Source organism: Mastacembelus armatus, chromosome 13 (assembly GCF_900324485.2).
Source record: "Mastacembelus armatus chromosome 13, fMasArm1.2, whole genome shotgun sequence".
Taxonomy (NCBI): domain Eukaryota; kingdom Metazoa; phylum Chordata; class Actinopteri; order Synbranchiformes; family Mastacembelidae; genus Mastacembelus; species Mastacembelus armatus.
The window spans coordinates 25,514,819-25,532,555 of NC_046645.1; the positions used below are offsets into that span (position 1 = coordinate 25,514,819).

Genomic DNA, 17,737 nt, shown 5'->3' on the forward strand with positions numbered 1-17,737 from the left:
GAAACCTCAACTTTAATCAGACATGTTAAAGTCCCGTAAACACGGTGGTGCTGTAGGGTGCTGTTTATAAAATATGTAAAATATTAATATTTTAATTATGTCCTATCAGTCACATTTCATTACTAACGGCTGTGCTTTGAAATTAAAATTAAAAACATTTAAATGTGTTCCAATCTGCTGCTTTGAAAACATGCTGAAATTAAACTGGGATGTAATTTAAAAACACCTGGAATTTTCCAAATCCAGCTGCTGATCTAGTGAGTTTACTTTTAGTGACATTTCACCTTGGTCAATAAAATGTAGTTTGTAGTTCCATCCATCCATCATCTATACCCCCTTATTCCTAACCAGGGTCACAGGGATCTGCTGGAGCCTATCCCAGCTCTCTTTGGGTGAAAGGCAGGGGTCCACCCTGGACAGGTCCCCAGTCCATCACAGGGCCACATAGAGACAAACAACCTCACACACTCACACTCACTCCTATGGGCAATTTAGAGTCACCAATCAACCTGACATACATGTTTTTGGACTGTGGGAGGAAACCAGAGTACCTGGAGAAAACCCACACAAGCACAGGGAGAACATGCAAACTCCACACAGAAAGGCCCCTGATGGGTTTCAAACCAGGAACCTTCTTGCTGTGAGGCAACTGTGCTAATACACCGTGCTGCTCTAAACAGTTTCCATGTTTTTTAGAAATGTCTGGCACTAACAACACTCTAAGACACGTGGTCTCGTCTCCTCTCATTTTCTCTTCCTTTTTTCTCCTCTTTCCCCCGATGATCTCTCCATGTTTCTGCTTTAACTGCTTGTTTCCTCTCCTCCTCTCCTTGTCTCCTCTCTTTCTGTCCTTGTTTCCTTCTCACCATGTCTCCTCTGCCCCTCTCCTGTACTTCCTGCTTCCTGTTGACTCAGCACCTGTCCTCCACCTGCTCGTGCTCAGCTCTTCCTCACCTCCTTCAGAGCGGTCGCTGTGCCAATGGGAAACCATCCATCACCCTCCACATATCAACACACACACACACACACTGGGTTGTGCACTGAAGAAAAATCAGTGATTTAGACAGGAACAACCTGAGGGACTGTGCAGGTCACGGACGAAAGACCTGGACGAGCTGTGTCTGATGATGTCTCATGATAAATTCAGTGTAATGTGTGAAAACGACACATCACCTCACAAAGGAGGAGTTTCTTCACGTGTTTGCACGTCAGGTTTATGGGTTTTTCTATAGGTTTGTATCTGTGGCCCCTGTTGGGGAAAGCAGCTCTTAACTTTAATTCAGGGAGATAAAAATGCAAAAATCACTAGAGGGCCTTTACTATAAATTTAAATGAAAAATTATTGGTTTTGTGATTTTAAAAGTTTGTGTTTGAATCCCAGGTTATAGAGGAAAGTGAGGAATAGATTTGAATTGGATTGACAGCAGCTGCTTTTCTCATTCATGTTGAGGATGTGGTCACTGAAATAATAAAATCTGAGCTGTGAAGAACAATAGAAGCTGTATATGCAGCTGTAAGAGTCATTTACTGACCACCTGGACAAAACCAGGATCCTGAGACAGAGATGGTAGGTTCGGTAACTTCTGCGTCTCCATCATCATCCTCATCCTGTCATCTGAAACTCTTCCGGCGGTGACGTCACTGTGCTCCCCTGGCTCGAGCTACTGCAACACAGCGCGAGGAGAGAGAGAGAGCAGCAGCAACGCGCGGACAGGTGAACACACGAGCCTCGACGTCCGCAGGAGGAGGGAAAAAAACAAGTGAAGGAGAACAGCGGATAGTGTGAGGAGGATTTCAGAGAAAATACCGCGGTGTGTTTCTGTCGGTTCCTGCCTCCTTCCTCCTCCTCTCTCCCGCCGGTATCGAACTGTCAGCGGCTGTTCACCGAGCACATCTCCGCCTCGACGCTTGTGACTGCAGCGGATCCAGGAAGGAGCGTCGACAGGTGGATCTGTGACGGCGGCGAGAGGACCGAACCGAACCACAGCGGGAGATGGAGGGCAAAGAGAAGGCACCGATAGGTAGGAGACGGCTGGATGGGTGGAGGGAGGGACGAGAGAAAGTTGGTGCTGGAGATGCCGATGGGATGGAGACATGATGGACGGATGGGTGGATGGAGGGAGGGAGTGATGCATTTTGGGTAGAAGTGTACTGCGGTATCCTGCTGCCCTGCCCGCTCACATCCTGAATACAGCTGCACTGGATCATTTAGGTGTGGTTATTATGGGATGGGGTGCAGTGTGTGTGTGTGTTTAACCGTGGAGAAGCCTGATGCAGCAAAACACAGTGGACTGAGAGACAGACAGGTGGACTGGGAGACAGACAAGTGGACTGAGAGACAGACAGGTGGACTGGGAGATAGACAAGTGGACTGAGAGACAGACAGATGAACTGGGAGACAGGTGTACTGGGAGACAGACAGGTGGATTGAGAGAGAGACAGGTGGACGGGGAGACATGATGTTGCAGAGCATAAACAGAGAAAAGATGGAGAGACTGAGATGAGACAGGAGGTGGCAGGGACAGATCACAGGGCAGAGGACACATCCAAGGAGGGAAGGGGGCAGATAGACACCCAAAGTTTGACAACAGCATCGTTGAAAGCACGTAGAGACAGACAGGTGGGAGACACAGACAGGAGAGAGGTGGACAGATAACAGGCTGGTAAGACAGACAGGTTATTGCAGACTGAGACCAACAGGAGGATGTGGGGACAGATGTGCTGTGTTCACACAGGTGTGTTACCTGACGAGCACCAAGCTGCTGTTCACTTGTGCCCTTGAGCAAAGCTCTGGCCCACATCAGCTGCAGCTTCCAAACAACAACAGTAACAACAAACATTTTCACAGCAGCGAGAAGGAGCTGCACTGTCCAATCAGCAACCTCACTCTTTGTTCTGTGGCAGATCACCAGGCGAACATTGGGTGTGAGGCATTTAGAAACACAACACACAGGAGTGCAGATACTTTAAAGCTGTGGAGCTAACGCACACCAACCCTCACAATGCCCATGTGCACAGTCTCATAGAAATGAATGGATAAAGAAGAAAAGGTCAAATCAGCCAAAGGGACGCACATCTGAGGATCTGTGTGTGTGTGTGTGTGTGTGTGTGTGTGTGTGTGTGTGTGTGTGTGTGTGTGTGTGTGTGTGTGTGTGTGAGATGTTTTAGTGATGTTTTGAGAGAAAATCAGCTGTGGACTGAATCTGACCTTTGACCTTTCAGTAGAAAGATGTACAGACTGTGTGCATATGTACTCCCAGGGACAGTAAACGCATAATTTCCTGATGCTCAAGTGGCTGTTTTACCCTCGGATCATGGTTTCAGTGTAGCTGGGACATCATTAAGGGACAGTCGGACCACTGGTGAATTAACTGCACTGTGGAGGTTTGTCAGCTGAACAAAGTGCTGTCGTCCATAAAGCTGCTGGTTTCTCCAGCGAGTTTTGTGGTCTCATCTGTGTCAGGGCTGAAAAGCTGACTCTTCAGAAAAAAAAACAGACCCAGGAGACTTAGCAATGTATGTTGCGTCCAGTACAGACCAGAACACAGGAAATAGCGCCCCCTAGGACAGTCTCCTGCACTAACTCACATTTTTACTGTCTCATCCAGTTTCTGAGTGAAAACAGCCTGATAATAACGAGGCAGAGACGCTGATGCTGTTGAACCTGCAGCGCTACTACATCTGATGCAGTACAAATGAAGTACAACAATGCAGTACTGTCAGTTTGGCTTCAGACACATGTGCCACGCTCTTTGACCCTCTCAAAATGGAGGTGATCTGCTCAGGCCAGTGCCACTCCAGATCCTCAGGACCAGCTCAACTCATCTCACCTTTTTAGCTTGGATCTCCAGTCTAAAGCCTCGCTGTGTCAGGCGTCTCAACATAAAACTCAAATGTTTATTTTTCTGTCAGGTAACAAATCCGATCCCATCTTTGCTGCTCATGTACATCAGGTTTTGTGGTGATGCAACATAAACTGCTGCTGAGCAGGAAACAGAGATGTGTGTTTCCAGCCGGGACGATTCTCAGACTCCCCGGTGCTTGGTGGATGCATTTGTGCTGGTGTTGATATTCCTGCAGTGTGCAGAGGAATCCGAGTGAAAACTGTGCTGGGTCAGTGAAACGTCTTCGAACTGAACAGGATAAAGGGCCTGAGTGAGTCAGCTTTGTGCTGCTCATGAACGCCTCAGAATATAAATGTGGTCAGTAAACTGCTGCCCAGTGCAGAGCCAGTCAGCCAGCTCACCGTGTTACAGGTTAATATACAGAGTATTTTTCATAATAACAACCTTTTTCCAGAGTCCCTTTTGAGCACTTTACAGAACAACACGGTCAATAACAGTAAGGAGATGTGACGTGATTAAAACATCAGTGCAGATGTTGCTCATGTTGAAATGATAGAGGCTTGGCTCTTATTCTCATCAGCAACAGTGACAAAGTGTTTGTGTTGATCAGCCTCAGCATCACTAGTCCCATCAGCTCAGCTGTGTGTGTGTGTTAAATATGAAATATGGGGTGTGTTGATGCATGTGTGTATCAGGACAGGCGTGAGTGCGACCCAGTTTCTTCAGGACTCCAGCTGCAGGAAATATGGACCTTCTACTCTGCACAGACGTTCTCAGTCTGAGTTCCTGTCTGTCTTCTGTCTTCTTCTGCCGCCTTGTGGAGCGTTGTTGTTTTTGCTCCGCCCACTTTATCGAGCATCCTCTGGAGGCTGACTTCTCTTTACTTGAGGCAAACAAATATCCCAGAATGCACCGTGCACCAACTAGCTGTGATGCCTAGCCTGGCTCAGAGCTGTTCTTAGTCCTGGGGCTGGTTTTATGGCACTCCATTACGTTTTTGATTTACATGTTTCAGGCAGAAAATAACCTTTTACATTTAGAAGATGTGGTCAGTTTATCCAGTGACACCAATTGAAAATTTGCTCTGACATTTTCAGAGATACAAGAAACCTGCTGGCAGACCAGGAGGGATGTTGTCCTGGTAAATCAGTGTGGCCTGAAGGTTAAGGCTTATGATTAGAACTTTATTTATTATAGATTTAACATGACAGTCCTACAAGAAACCTTCTTTATTATCATGGCAGTGTTTGAGAGGCACAAGCTGAGCTCATGTTGTCAGCAGGACGCTGGTGTTCCCGTCCTCGGGAGGCTGGAGTCCGAACATGGTGTATGTATGTATGTGGTATTGCGAAAAGTCCAGAGTCAGACCCACTGTGCATCAGTCAGCATCAAGACTGGGTCAGGACAGGCAGCTGGTCTAGGAGTTTTATGTAACCCACATAAACCTCCCAGACCAGCTGCCTGTCCAGGACTGAATTATTTTGTGAGCAGGAGCAGTGACTTCCTGAAGTCAGTAAACCTGCAAAATGCTGGAGGTCTAAACTGTGTCTGTGTGAAACAGCTCAGACCATGGATGATGTCATTGTATTAGAGGCTTGTCTGAATGTAATTATCCAATAACCACAGCAGAAATGAAGAAAAGCTCCAACTTATTGATTTTTCATCCATGCATTATCTACTGTCTTTTCCGACTCCATGTGTGTGGTGGGTGCTGGAACCCATCCCAGCATGCAGTGGGTGAGAAGTCCCCCCTGGACAGGTCAGCAGCCAATCACAGGGCTTGACACACAGAGACAGAAGACACATTCAGAATTTAGAGTCACCAACCAACCTAACCTGTATGTGTTTGGACTGTGGGAGGAGAAAACCCACACAGACACGGGGACAACATGCAGACTCCACACAAAAAGGCCCCAGGTCCACCGGGGTTCAGACCTTAATCCTAACCTGCATGTGTTTGGACTGTGGGAGGAGAAAACCCACACAGACACGGGGACAACATGCAGACTCCACACAGAAAGGCCCCGGGTCCACCAGGGTTCAGACCTAGCCTGATTTCATCATGTCAGATCACTGAGCTAGGTTTATTCTGTTGAATCAGTTGAGACCCACAGAGAACAGTAAGGTGTGTGTGTGTATGTTTGGGAGTGTAACCCGCTTCAGTTTCAGCGTCTTTGTTTTACAGCTGGTCAGTGTGTATTGATCCTGAACGGTAGTAACGTACTGCCCAGAAACCTGAGAGACCTGCTCAGGGTCCCAGCGGACGTGTGTATTACTTGTTGTTTTCTGTTTTGACTGATCAGCTGAGAAACACCCAAACACTGCGTGAGTGTGTGTTTGCTGAGTCTGGCTGTGAAGGAGCAGGGTTCAGTCCAATGGGTCTGCTGTAAAATCACGACTAAAATAAAACACGTAGAATGTGAGTAAAAACAAAGACAAACGCAGAAACAGCTTCACTGCAGTAAAAAGATGTACGTTACCTTGAAACCAACTGGGAAACAAAGAAACAGAGAAACAGCAACAACAAAAACATTGTATCAGCCACAGACCAGTTTGGTTTTGGTGCCTCCATGTTTCTGTCCCTCCCAGAAACTCATCCCAACCCCTAATGTTCCCCCCATGTGGGTCAGACATGATCAGAAAGAATCTACAGTTGAAACCAAAAGTTTACATACACTGTGTAAAAAGACACATAAACCTTTTTTTTCCCACTGTCTGAAATTAAATCAGACTAAACTTCTCCTGTTTTAGATCAGTTAGGATTGCCAAAATTATTTATATTTGCTAAATGCTGCAATAATGAGAGGGAGAATATGTGAGAGAAATTTTTATTACTTTCTTCGAAGTCAGAAGTTTACATACATTTCCTTAGTATTTGGTAGCATTGCCTTTAAACTGTATAACTTGGGTCAAGCGTTGGCGCTATCCTTCCACAAGCTTCTCACAATAGTTTGCTGGAATTCTGGCCCATTCCTCCTGACAGAACTGGTCTAATTGAGTCAGGTTTGTAGGCTGCCTTTCTCACACACGCCTTTTCAATTCTGCCCACAAACTTTCTATGGTACTGAGATCAGGGCTTTGTGATGGCCACTCCAAAACATTGATTTTGTTGTCCTTAAGTCACTTTGTGACTATTTTGGCGGTATGCCAAATGGTCATTGTCCATTTGGAAGACCCATTTGCACCCAAGCTTCAACTTTCTGGCTGATGTTATGAGATGTTGTTTCAACATTTCCGCATAATGTTCTTTCTTCATGATGCCATCTATTTTATGAAGTGCACCAGTTCCTCCTGCAGCAAAACAGCCCCACAACATGATGTTGCCACCCCCATACTTCACAGTTGGGATGGTGTTCTCGGGTTTACAAGCGTCCCCCTTTTTCCTCCAAATGTAATGATGGTCATTATGGCCAAACAGTTCCACTTTAGTTTCATCAGACCGTAGGACATGTCTCCAAAAATTAGGGTCTTTGTCCCTGTGTGCGTTTGCAAACTATAATCTGGGTTTTTTATGTTGCTTTTGGAGTAATGACTTCTTCCTGGCTGAGTGACCTTTTAGGCCATGTTGGTACAGGACTCATTTGACTGTGGATAATGACACACTCTTACCAGCTCCAGCCATCATCTTCACAAGGTCTTTAGCTTTGGTTCTGGTGTTAATTCGCACGTTTCTGACCAAAATATGTTCATCTCTGGGACACAGAACCTGTGATGATGGCTGGACATTCCCATGTTGTTTATAGTTGCGGATAATTGTTTGAACAGATGAATGTGGCACCTTCAAGCATCTGGAAATTGCACCCAGGGATGAACCAGCTCCACAATTCTCTTCCTGATATCTCTTCCTGATTTCTTTTGATTTTCCCATACTGTCAAACAAGGAAGTAGTGTGTTTGAGTGTGGCCTTAAAAATACATGCACAGGTGTGCCTCCAATTAACTCAAATGTTGTCAGTTAACCTATCAGAAGCTTACAAAGTCATGTCATCATCATCTGGGCTTTCCCACATTGTTTAAGACATAGTAATCTTTGTGTCTTGTTTATGTGTCTTTTTACGCAGTGTATGTAAACTTCTGGTTTCAACTGTACTTATTCCAACAGGAGAGAAATGATGGGACCAAGTGTTTCCATGGCCAATATTTTCCTATTGATCAGATTATTAAAGGTTTCCACCCCCCTCCCCCATTCCCATTAGAAACTCCTTCTGTTTTGGCCGGACCGGACCAGGCTGTTCCCACTGAGGTGGTCACATGATGCTGTTTGATTCCCACTATAAGTGGAGCATCAGGCTCCATGTGAACACAGAACTGTGTGAGAACAGTTCTGGTTCTTGTTCTGATTGAGCTGGATGTGTGTAACAGTAATCCACCTGCTGCAGATGAAGGCATGAAGGAGTCATGTGACAGTGCTGCTGTTTGTTTCAGATGGTAAAACGCTGATGTGGCTGTGATCTGACCGACTGTTTTACATGGAAATCCAGTCACACGGCTGCTGGCATTGGTGGACTGTACAGGACCTCGACAGAATGGACGAATGAATCGGTCCTGACTGTCACTTCCTGCAGCAGTTGCTATGAGAAGAAATGTGGCAGCTAAAATTTGGAAGAGCTGAGCAGATGCTGCGAATGTATGAGTTAGTAAAAACAGGGGCCAGGTCTTCAGACACCAGGACATTAAACTATGACCTGCAGTTTGTAAAATCTCATACAGATTGTTTCTTGTTCTTCCAAGACTGTTTTTGTATCCTGACCAGATGTTTCCAGCTGTGTTTTTGAATTTATGCAGCTGTTAATGATTTATTAGTTGGTAATGCTGAGCAGCCACAGTGTCTGTGTGTGTACTTCTATCTTTGTGAGGACTATTCTGATCATAATTCACTCGGAGTGAGACATTTGACTGGTCCTCAGTCTTTTAAAGTCCTGAGAGTGAAGACTTGGTGGTAGGGTTCAAGTTGAGCTTAGGGTGAGGGTCTAAGGAGTGCTGTATGTCAGTGATTGTCCTCACAAAGATAGAAATGCTAGCGTGTGTGTGGACCAGAGAAATAAACAGAAACAGCAGGGATGCTGAGCTCAGCACCAACTGTGTGTTGTGTGTGTGTGTGTGTGTGTGTGTGTGTGTGTGTGTGTGTGTGTGTGTGTGTGTGTGTGTGTCTGTGTGTGTGTGTGTGTGCGTGTGCGTGTGCGTGCCCCTCCCTGTTTTATGGCCCTTTGTTCTCTGAACTGGTTTCCAGTGTGTCTCCACTGTTCCTTTTGTTCACTATGTCATTGAATGTGAGGACCATGATTGATAGTGTGTACCTGATCTGGTTCTAATAAGTCTCTGGGTCTGTAGTGAATTTACAGTTTAAAGGTGTGTGGCACAGAACACATGTAAAGAAGCAGGTGGAATAAAAACAGGGCAGCATATGGAAGCAGCTGCCTAAGGGGATCAGGTCTCTGCTGACAAGGAAAGAAAATGATTCGCCTAAAGGTGGAAAAACTGAATGTCTGAATCGAGGGCTTTTTACACAGAACACAGTCCTGCAGCTGCTCCTGTTAAACCAGTAGAACTGAGACCATGAGGATAGTTTTAAATTAATCAGCAAGTATTGTGATAAAGGCCCTAAGTCAGCTCTACATCACAGGAATGTGATAAACAGAACGTGATGACAGTGAATTGTTGAATTAGAGCCTCATTACAGTGGCTTCATTCAAAGCTTTCAGTCCCACATGGACCAGAATAAAACACTGAAGTTAGACTAAACATGAAATCACTTCTCAGACAAACACAAAAGTTCCAAAAAAGAAACAAATATGTTTCTGACCAAACAATTCTTTGGTAAATAATTGGAAATCATTATTAGTTAGCACCAGTTTAACTGAAACTTTATTTAAACTCTGAGCTGCACATGAAGACACAGTCTCCAGTCAGACTCTTTGTAAACCAGGCAGATCACAAACACAGACAGTTAGTGTGTGTTTATGTCACATTAATATGAAGAAGAAGCATCAGATCAGAACAAAAACAACAGATAACACTAACACAAAGTGCACAGCTCCTCTCAGCGTACATTAGCACACAGACTCATATCACTCAGCATAATGGATGCTAAAGTGTTAGCACGTTGCTAATGGACGCAGTGAGATCATCTGTATTCCTGTAATGTAACGTAAGCTCTGCATGGTCAGATGGGACGGGTTAAAAAAAGCTGGTGTGGTCCTTTAAGAGTGATCGCCATGGAGACAGTGAAGAGACAGCGAATGAGAGAGTGTGTGAGCGAGCGAGCATCTTTAAGTGTATGGTCATGTAGAGAGAGAGAGGGAGTCAGCACAGCTTTCAGTTATTTATGAGGCTCTTCTGCAAATGGCCTCTGCAACACACACACACGCACACACGCCCAGCTGTAGATCAGTCGGGTGTAATGCGGCTGTGTGGCTGCAGCAGATGAACAGGATGGATGTCTCTGCTGCAGCCATGTTCTCATCAGCCCCTCCTTCACCTGCAGCTTACACACTGCAACAGTGGCTGCGTGCTGCCAACAGTCCACACAAATCTGAACCCTGCGTCCATGAAGGGAACCAGGAGAAGTGGATCATGAACTCCACAGTGCCCAGAGAGCATGGTTTTTACTGAACAGCTGCACCTTTTCCAGTCACTGTGTGCTTCATGTGATTAACACAGAAACTGTAGTAACGGGATTTGGCCACTAGGCAGAAACAGCTCAGAGCAGTTCCTGCTGGACCCCAGAACCTGAGTCCATGTGTTGGTCTGGTTTTGTGTTCTGGAAGGAATTCCTCTGTTTGGTCTTTCTTTTACTTTTTCATGTTGTTCAACAGCAAATCAGCTTCTGCTCCTGTCAGGGGGTCACCACTTGTATCCCAGTGTTCGTATGTGGACAAGTGCACAGACGCCTGACAGTAGTGTCAGTATGAGTGTGTGTCTATGTCCAGTCCATGTTCAGTCTGTCCAGTCCTTGTCCAGTCCATGTCCAGCCCATGTTCAGTCTGTCCAGTCCATGTCCAGTCCATGTCAAGTCCATGTTCAGTCTGTCCAGTCCTTGTCCAGTCCTTGTCCAGGCCTTGTCCAGTCCATGTCCTGTCCATGTCCAGTCCGTGTCCTATTGAGAGGCATAAAAACTGAACACGCATCAGCTTAGGAAAAGTGAGTGAAAGTAAATGAGCTTCTAGAGGTTTTTGGCTGACGTCAGTGATTTGAATGATCCCATGGGCTGTGGTGTGAAAGTACACTGGAACTGAATGATAAACAAACCACATCAGGACTGATAAAGTCCAGTTCTTTCTGCAGACTCCACAGTCCATGTTGTCCACACGTCTTCGTCCAGTTTCTCATCTGACTCAAAGCTTTTTCCTCTTTTTGTCCTTTTTAGCACAAACTGCAAATAAACTGTGCAGGCTGCTGCTGGTGTCCATGTTTGTTTCAGTTCACCGTGAGAATTAGTGTGATCCCGCAGGATTTGCATGTTCACCTGCCGCCAGATGTTCCAGTGGTGGGGAGAACATGTTCTAATTTTTTCTCCGTGCCCCTCGTCCCACCTTTGTGTTGTTGCCTCTGATGCTCTCAGGTGTGATGCTTACTATCAACACCTCCTCCTGCAGTTTTTCTGTTTTTACTTCTCAGCTTTGCCCATTTCATGCTTTCGTGCACATGCACATATCTCCACATTTACCACAACACTCCCCAATAAAATGACACCCAGAGGACAGGGCGTCTGTATTTCTCTCAAAGGACGGAGGGAAGGGGAGATGTCCCGGATGCAGCTGAGTGAACTGGGATGTTCCCTATGTCCTTCACTTCTGCTTCATGTCTTCCCCTCAGTCTGTCACACCCTCACGCCAAGGCAGGAGCTGCTGCAGTCCGCCCCCTGCAGGCCGGTCTGGGAGCTGTCTCTGCAGTGGCGCAGCAGCTCAGAAACAGTGTGTATAGCTGTCAGCCGCCTGATTCCTGCTTTCACCAAAACTACTCCCACAGTGAGCTCACATTAAGGTCAGGTTCACACACAGTGACGTGTCCTGAATATAAAACACACACATCGAAGGCCCTGGCCAATGTAAATGGCCCCTCATCCAACACAGAACTGCACCTAATGTTGTGTCATTCTGGATCTGTCTGTAGTTTTGTATCCTTGGAGTCATTTTGTCTCACTCTCATATGCTGTGTCTCTGTAGTTTTGGATTTTTATCATCATTATGTGTCTGATTGTTGTGCATTTCTGGTGCCTGCACTCTTTTTGTCTACTTTCTGTCATTTTGTGTCTTTGTAGTTTAACCAACCCTCTATCAGCACAGTCCCACAGTCACTTCGTGCACAGACTTGGGCGCAGTGCATGAACGTACAGTCCACATGACCAGCACAGACACATTTCACTATTTTTATACTAGACTCCAATATCACACGTCTCATTTTCACCTTCTCTCCTTCGCCATCACAACAAAATGTGTGTGTTACTGAGAAAACATGACCATGAAGGATAATTCAGACTCCAGCTGTGTGTTGGAAACTTTAACTCATCCTGTTTTCAACATTCATGGAGCCACGTCACAAAAATGACAGTGTGACAACAGTTCAGTACAGAGCTGTACATTTAAATGTACATTTATCTCATACACACTTAGTTTGGTATTTGCAGATATTTTCAGATCATTTTCTTCAAATTAAATAATGAAATTGTAGTTTTGATGATGTTGACCAGGCAAAAATAGAAAGTCTGAGAAAGTCCCTGCTCAGGTATTGATCTTGATATTGTGTCTTTGAAATGTTCATCCTGACTTTAGTGCCGTTAGAAACATCATAGCTGTCATGCGAAGAGTTTTATAGCGCTCTCATGTAACAGTGCAGGATGTCTGTGTAAAGGTCAAGGTCAGTGTGTGTGGAGTCGATGTGTGATTCTGCTGCTCCCTGTCAGATGATGGCTGTAGTTTTCAAGTTTTCCATCTGAAAAGGAGACAAAGAAGATTTAAGAGTTGTTCAGATTTAAGGTGTTCAACACTTTGAAAAGTCTGAACACGCGATTCTTATCTCCATGTCTGTCTGACCACCTTCTTTTCCCTCCACCAGCCATGAATATTTTAGGTTTGTCTCACAGTTGGACCTCATAGGAACTGGTCCTGTTCTTGTCTAAACCAGACCTCAGATGTCTATGTCAGTTTGTTGTTCTCTGATATTAATAGTTGTGATCGCCTTCCAGATACTGCGATTTACACCCTCAGAATAACCACGGTCATCTTACTGCAGGATCACATTTAGGCCTGAACTCGAAGCACGAGTCCAAACCTGAACCCACTCAGACCTGAACCCAGAGTACGACTCCAGACCTGAACCTGGAACACGACTCTAAACCTGAGCCTGGAACATGACTCCAGGCCTGAATCCAGAACACGACTCCAAACATGAACCTGGAGTACAACTTCAGACCTGAAATTGTAGCGGGACTACGGACCTCCAATCACAACACACAGACCATGTGACAGCTTCTCACAGTTGGTTAAATGTAGTGTGGTCCGCCACTGTCCGGTGTTGCAAAAAGCCAAAGCCTGCACCTCAATTAAAAGACACAAAACAACCACAACGCGCAAAGACACAAATTCCACAGAAAACAGATGCAAAGAGAGAAAAGTGAGCACAAAGAAGCACAAATCGTAGTAGTCATTTTTGTGTCTTTCAGTGTGGGTGTCTCGTACTAGAGGGGTGGGGGCCCATTAGTTCACTCAGTCCAGGCCAGGCGTGCATCACTGGATATGTGCTGTGACATGATTCATGCTCCTGACAGAACCTGCTGGCTGAGAGCAGGTCGTATTTTATCACCACACTCGTGTGACAAGAGCCACACGTCCTGCATTCATCGCAGCTCAGGCTTTATCAGAGATCCAGCTTCACAAATAGGAGGTTTTTCTTCAGGGACACAAACTGTGAGAGCAGAGGTTTTTGTCTGGACTGTGTTGCTGCTGACACTCCCACAGTGATTGTAGCAGCAGCTGAGCCGTGTGTCGTCACAGGGAGGCGTGAGCTGCTGAGGTATGTGCAGCACCAACACACCCTCAGGCTCTAATGACTCTGATCTGAGAGACTCTGCTCAGCTGAAGGGACTGACTCGCTGACTGGATCTCTGGAGGATGAACTGAGTCAGGTCTCTGTACACCATGACCCGCTACTGTAGCATATTCCGTCGTCTGCTGTCCAGGGAGAGCCCAGGAGAGGAGGCTGACGAGGAGGAGGGCAGTGCTCCGAAAGAGAGCAGCCAGCAGGGTGAGTCTCACCTGGACTCAGGTCTGTAGAAGTCCGGTCCCTGTTCAGTGTGTTGATGCTGATTCCTGCAGTCATGTTTTGAGTGAGGGAGGAATTGGAGCGACTCCAGCACATCCAGGTGTGACTGAACGCCACAGGTGGTTTGTCTGGGTTTTTTGTTTTCAAGGGTTCCTGAGACACAAAAACATGGAAATAAAGTAAAACTAATATTAATGATCATAAAAGAATCCAGACAACACACAACAGTCAAACAGACAAGCTGTATTGTCTGCACTGGTGTTGGAAGCTACAGATGTTTACTCTAGCTGCCAATTAAAGGCAGCAGCCTGTGATTCTGTATCTGTGCAAATCCGCTCATGGTTCTTCCTCACCAACAATAGGAGGCCCATCTTTTTCCAAAAACCAGCTCCAGACGCTGAGAACAGCCGTCACTGTTTACAGTCTCTGAAGGAAGAAAGAGCCGACTGGTCTCTGTTTATACTGAACAAGAATGTGTTTTAAGTATTAAAAGTTTTACTATGTGCTGAAAGTGGACCAGTTTAAATCTGTACCGGGACCAGAAATTCATGAATCAGTTTTCATCACATAGAGAATAAAATACATGCTGAGAAATACGTTGACACTTTGTGTGCAGCTGTTTGCTGCTGCTCAGTGCCAGATATAAAAATCAGTTGGATGATTATGACAAATGGATGCACCTCTGGCATTAGATGTACAGTTTGGAGTTTTATATCTTTTTATTATGTTTTTATGAAGTATTTTATGTATCTTAGCTTCCAGTTTGTGTGGTTTGTGTTTCACCTGCCTGCAACTCAAAGAAAACAGGGTTGTCTTTGACGATGTTTGCAGGTTTGCACTGCAAACATCATGCAAATCATTTCCAAAACATGCAAATAGGCACAGATAGTTCAGGCACTGGGATTTAGACACCCCTGTGTCAGACTGAGTCAGTTTATTAGGAACCCCTGTGTCAGATCCAGTTTGTTTATTAGGAACCTCTGTGTCAGACTGAGTCAGTTTATTAGGAACTCCTGTGTCAGACCAGTCAGTTTATTAGGAACTCCTGTGTCAGACCAGTCAGTTTATTAGGAACTCCTGTGTCAGATCAGTCAGTTTATTAGGAACTCCTGTGTCGGATCCAGCCAGTTTATTAGGAACCCCTGTGTCAGACTGAGTCCATTTATTAGGAACCCCTGTGTCAGACTGAGTCCATTTATGAGGAACCTCTGTGTCAGATCCTCCTTCATGAAGCTGATAATGTTCAGTTTGTATTCAAGCTCTTTCACAACTGTTCATTCATCTGTAGGCTGTAGTTTGTTAGGGGTTCCTAATAATCTGACCACTGAGTGTGCGTGGCGTTGTGGAGTGTGTATGTTTTCTGGGACAGGGAGGAAATTGTTCTCATTTGAATGTGTCAGAGACAGAAAAACTGTAAAAACAATATGTTTGGCTCCATACGCTGTGGCAGAACCAGAACACACAACTAAAATTACTTCCCCTGTGTGTGTGTGTGTGGGGGGGTCAACCGACCTTGACAATGACCTTGCAGTTATATTTACAGCGTTGTGTATTTCTGTCTGAGCAGCTGTGAGTTTCCTCAGGCCTTTCAGCACCTTGTGTATTTAGAGCTGAGCTTTAGTGCAGAGTTTGCATCGTGTTAGCACAGAACGGCTGACGTCAGGTGACTCTTATTAGAAACAGCAGTGATATTCGGACACTTGTGTAGCTGTGTAGCAGAATATAATAAGAAAGGATGTCCCAGGCTTTTTTTTTCTGTTCTGAGGAATGAGGAGGCTGCCTGGAGGAGATGTAAACACGAGTGCATCCTTCACTGAGATCTATTAGAGACTGACATGCCCCTTTATTGTAAATCAGTGTGTGATTGGACGCTGCACGTCTCTTAAAACATGTTCCATCACAACACATTGAAATCAATTATAACAGTTCACACACATTTGTATAAGGTTGAAAAAGTTGCTTGTTATTTCTCCCAATCATAAATTTTGTCTCCTGATTTACTGATTGAACATCAAACATTTAATATACACACACATATTTCGTCTCTTTGTTGATGGATGCTGTGGATGTTTGTGCATACTAATTCTGTCAGTACCTTTGGTATTAGCAGCAGTACCTGTGGTATTAGCAGCAGTACCTGTGGTATTAACAGCAGTACCTGTGATATTAGCAGCAGTACCTGTGATATTAGCAGCAGTACCTGTGATATTAGCAGCAGTACCTGTGGAATTCGAAGTTGTCCAGCAGATGGCAGCATGTCTCCAGTCTTGGATCAGACATAAGCTCAGGGTTATCAGTGTGATTTAATGAGAGGCTGCAGCTGATTGGTCAAGCACTGAGCCAAACCTTTTCCTCACACTCAGAGAAACAGTGATAACTTCACACTTCAGCTTAGTTTCTAAATTTTCTTATAAATGTCTTCATGTTAAGGGTCTGAAACAAAAACTTTTGTTTTTGAACATTTGGTTTTTAAATGGTTAAATGGTCTTCTCTCACAGAATAAACCTTATGTTTATGATTTTTTTTTTTTTACTTAGGCCACAAAGATTGTATCCCATACGTAGGCCACATATATAAAAGATTCATCATTTAAATATCTTTTTGTGTCTGAGAGAAGACAGCTGCACATGCAGAGGGTTTAAAAAGCTTGAGACATGAAAGACATAACACGTCACGTGTCGTCTTTGTCCCACATCATGGAGGTTTTAGCTGGTGACATTTTGATGGAGCTATGCTAACAGTTTCCCTCTGATTCTAGTCTTGGTGCTAAGCTAGGCTAACGTTGTCTACACAAAAGATGCTGGTTGTTCCTGTGAGGACAAGGAAGGTCTTGCAGGATTTTTGTGATGCAACACACAGATTCAGGAAAACAATCTGTATTTTGTATTTGAGAGGAGCCATGAGCAGAAACAGGGACTGTTACATCAGAATATATTCAGGGTTTGGTGTTTAACAACAGATGAACAGTGCAATTTGAGTGATGCTGTTGAGATGCAGCGAGGGTTTTTGTTTGGTTTCAACATCGGCTGCTGTCCTGTTCACCTCCTACGCTGTTTCTTCCTGTGGTTTTCTTCTGTTTTTGGTTTATCTGCAGTGTGCAGGTGTGTGTGTGGGAAAAGGGGGGGCGGGTTAAGCTGAATGATCAGACTCAGTGACAGAGTAACTCTTCTCATTTGGTGCGTGTTGGAAGGTTTCACTTTACATGGAGAAATAATAAAATTATTAAAGACACCTCCCAGGTAGTGACTGAGCCTTTTTTTTTTTTTTTTAAATACTCAAAACTCTGTTCTCAACTAATCTCAACTCATAATCCAAACACTAAATGACAGAGTGAAAACAGCCTGTTAATAATGAATGCTGATGCTGTTCAACCTGCAGCAGTGCTACGGTACACCTGATGCAGTACTTAGTACTTATGCAGTACACTGATGCAGTTTTAAACATGTGGTGGCCCTGCATACCAGGACCGCTGGGGTGATTCCATGGACCTGCTGACATTCCTCTGCCCTCTGATTAGGCACTTTGTCTATTGATCAGGAAACACACCTGAACTGTACAAACCCACAGGACTGAAGGGCAGGCAATCCGCCATGGCTGTGTCCCAATCGATCCCAGGGTTCATTAACAGGCAGC

At 45.0% G+C, this 17,737-nt stretch overlaps 1 protein-coding gene across 1 annotated transcript in view; it reads left to right on the top strand.

The window, feature by feature from the left end:
* Nucleotides 1-13,668: 13,668 nt before the first annotated feature.
* Nucleotides 13,669-17,737, top strand: part of LOC113143147 (fibroblast growth factor 12) — a 33,706-nt gene continuing 29,637 nt past the window's right edge. The window contains exon 1 of the mRNA XM_026328636.2: nucleotides 13,669-14,086. Within this exon, the coding sequence (XP_026184421.1) occupies nucleotides 13,981-14,086 (106 nt within the window). The 5' untranslated portion in view covers nucleotides 13,669-13,980. The remainder of the gene's footprint in view (nucleotides 14,087-17,737) is intronic.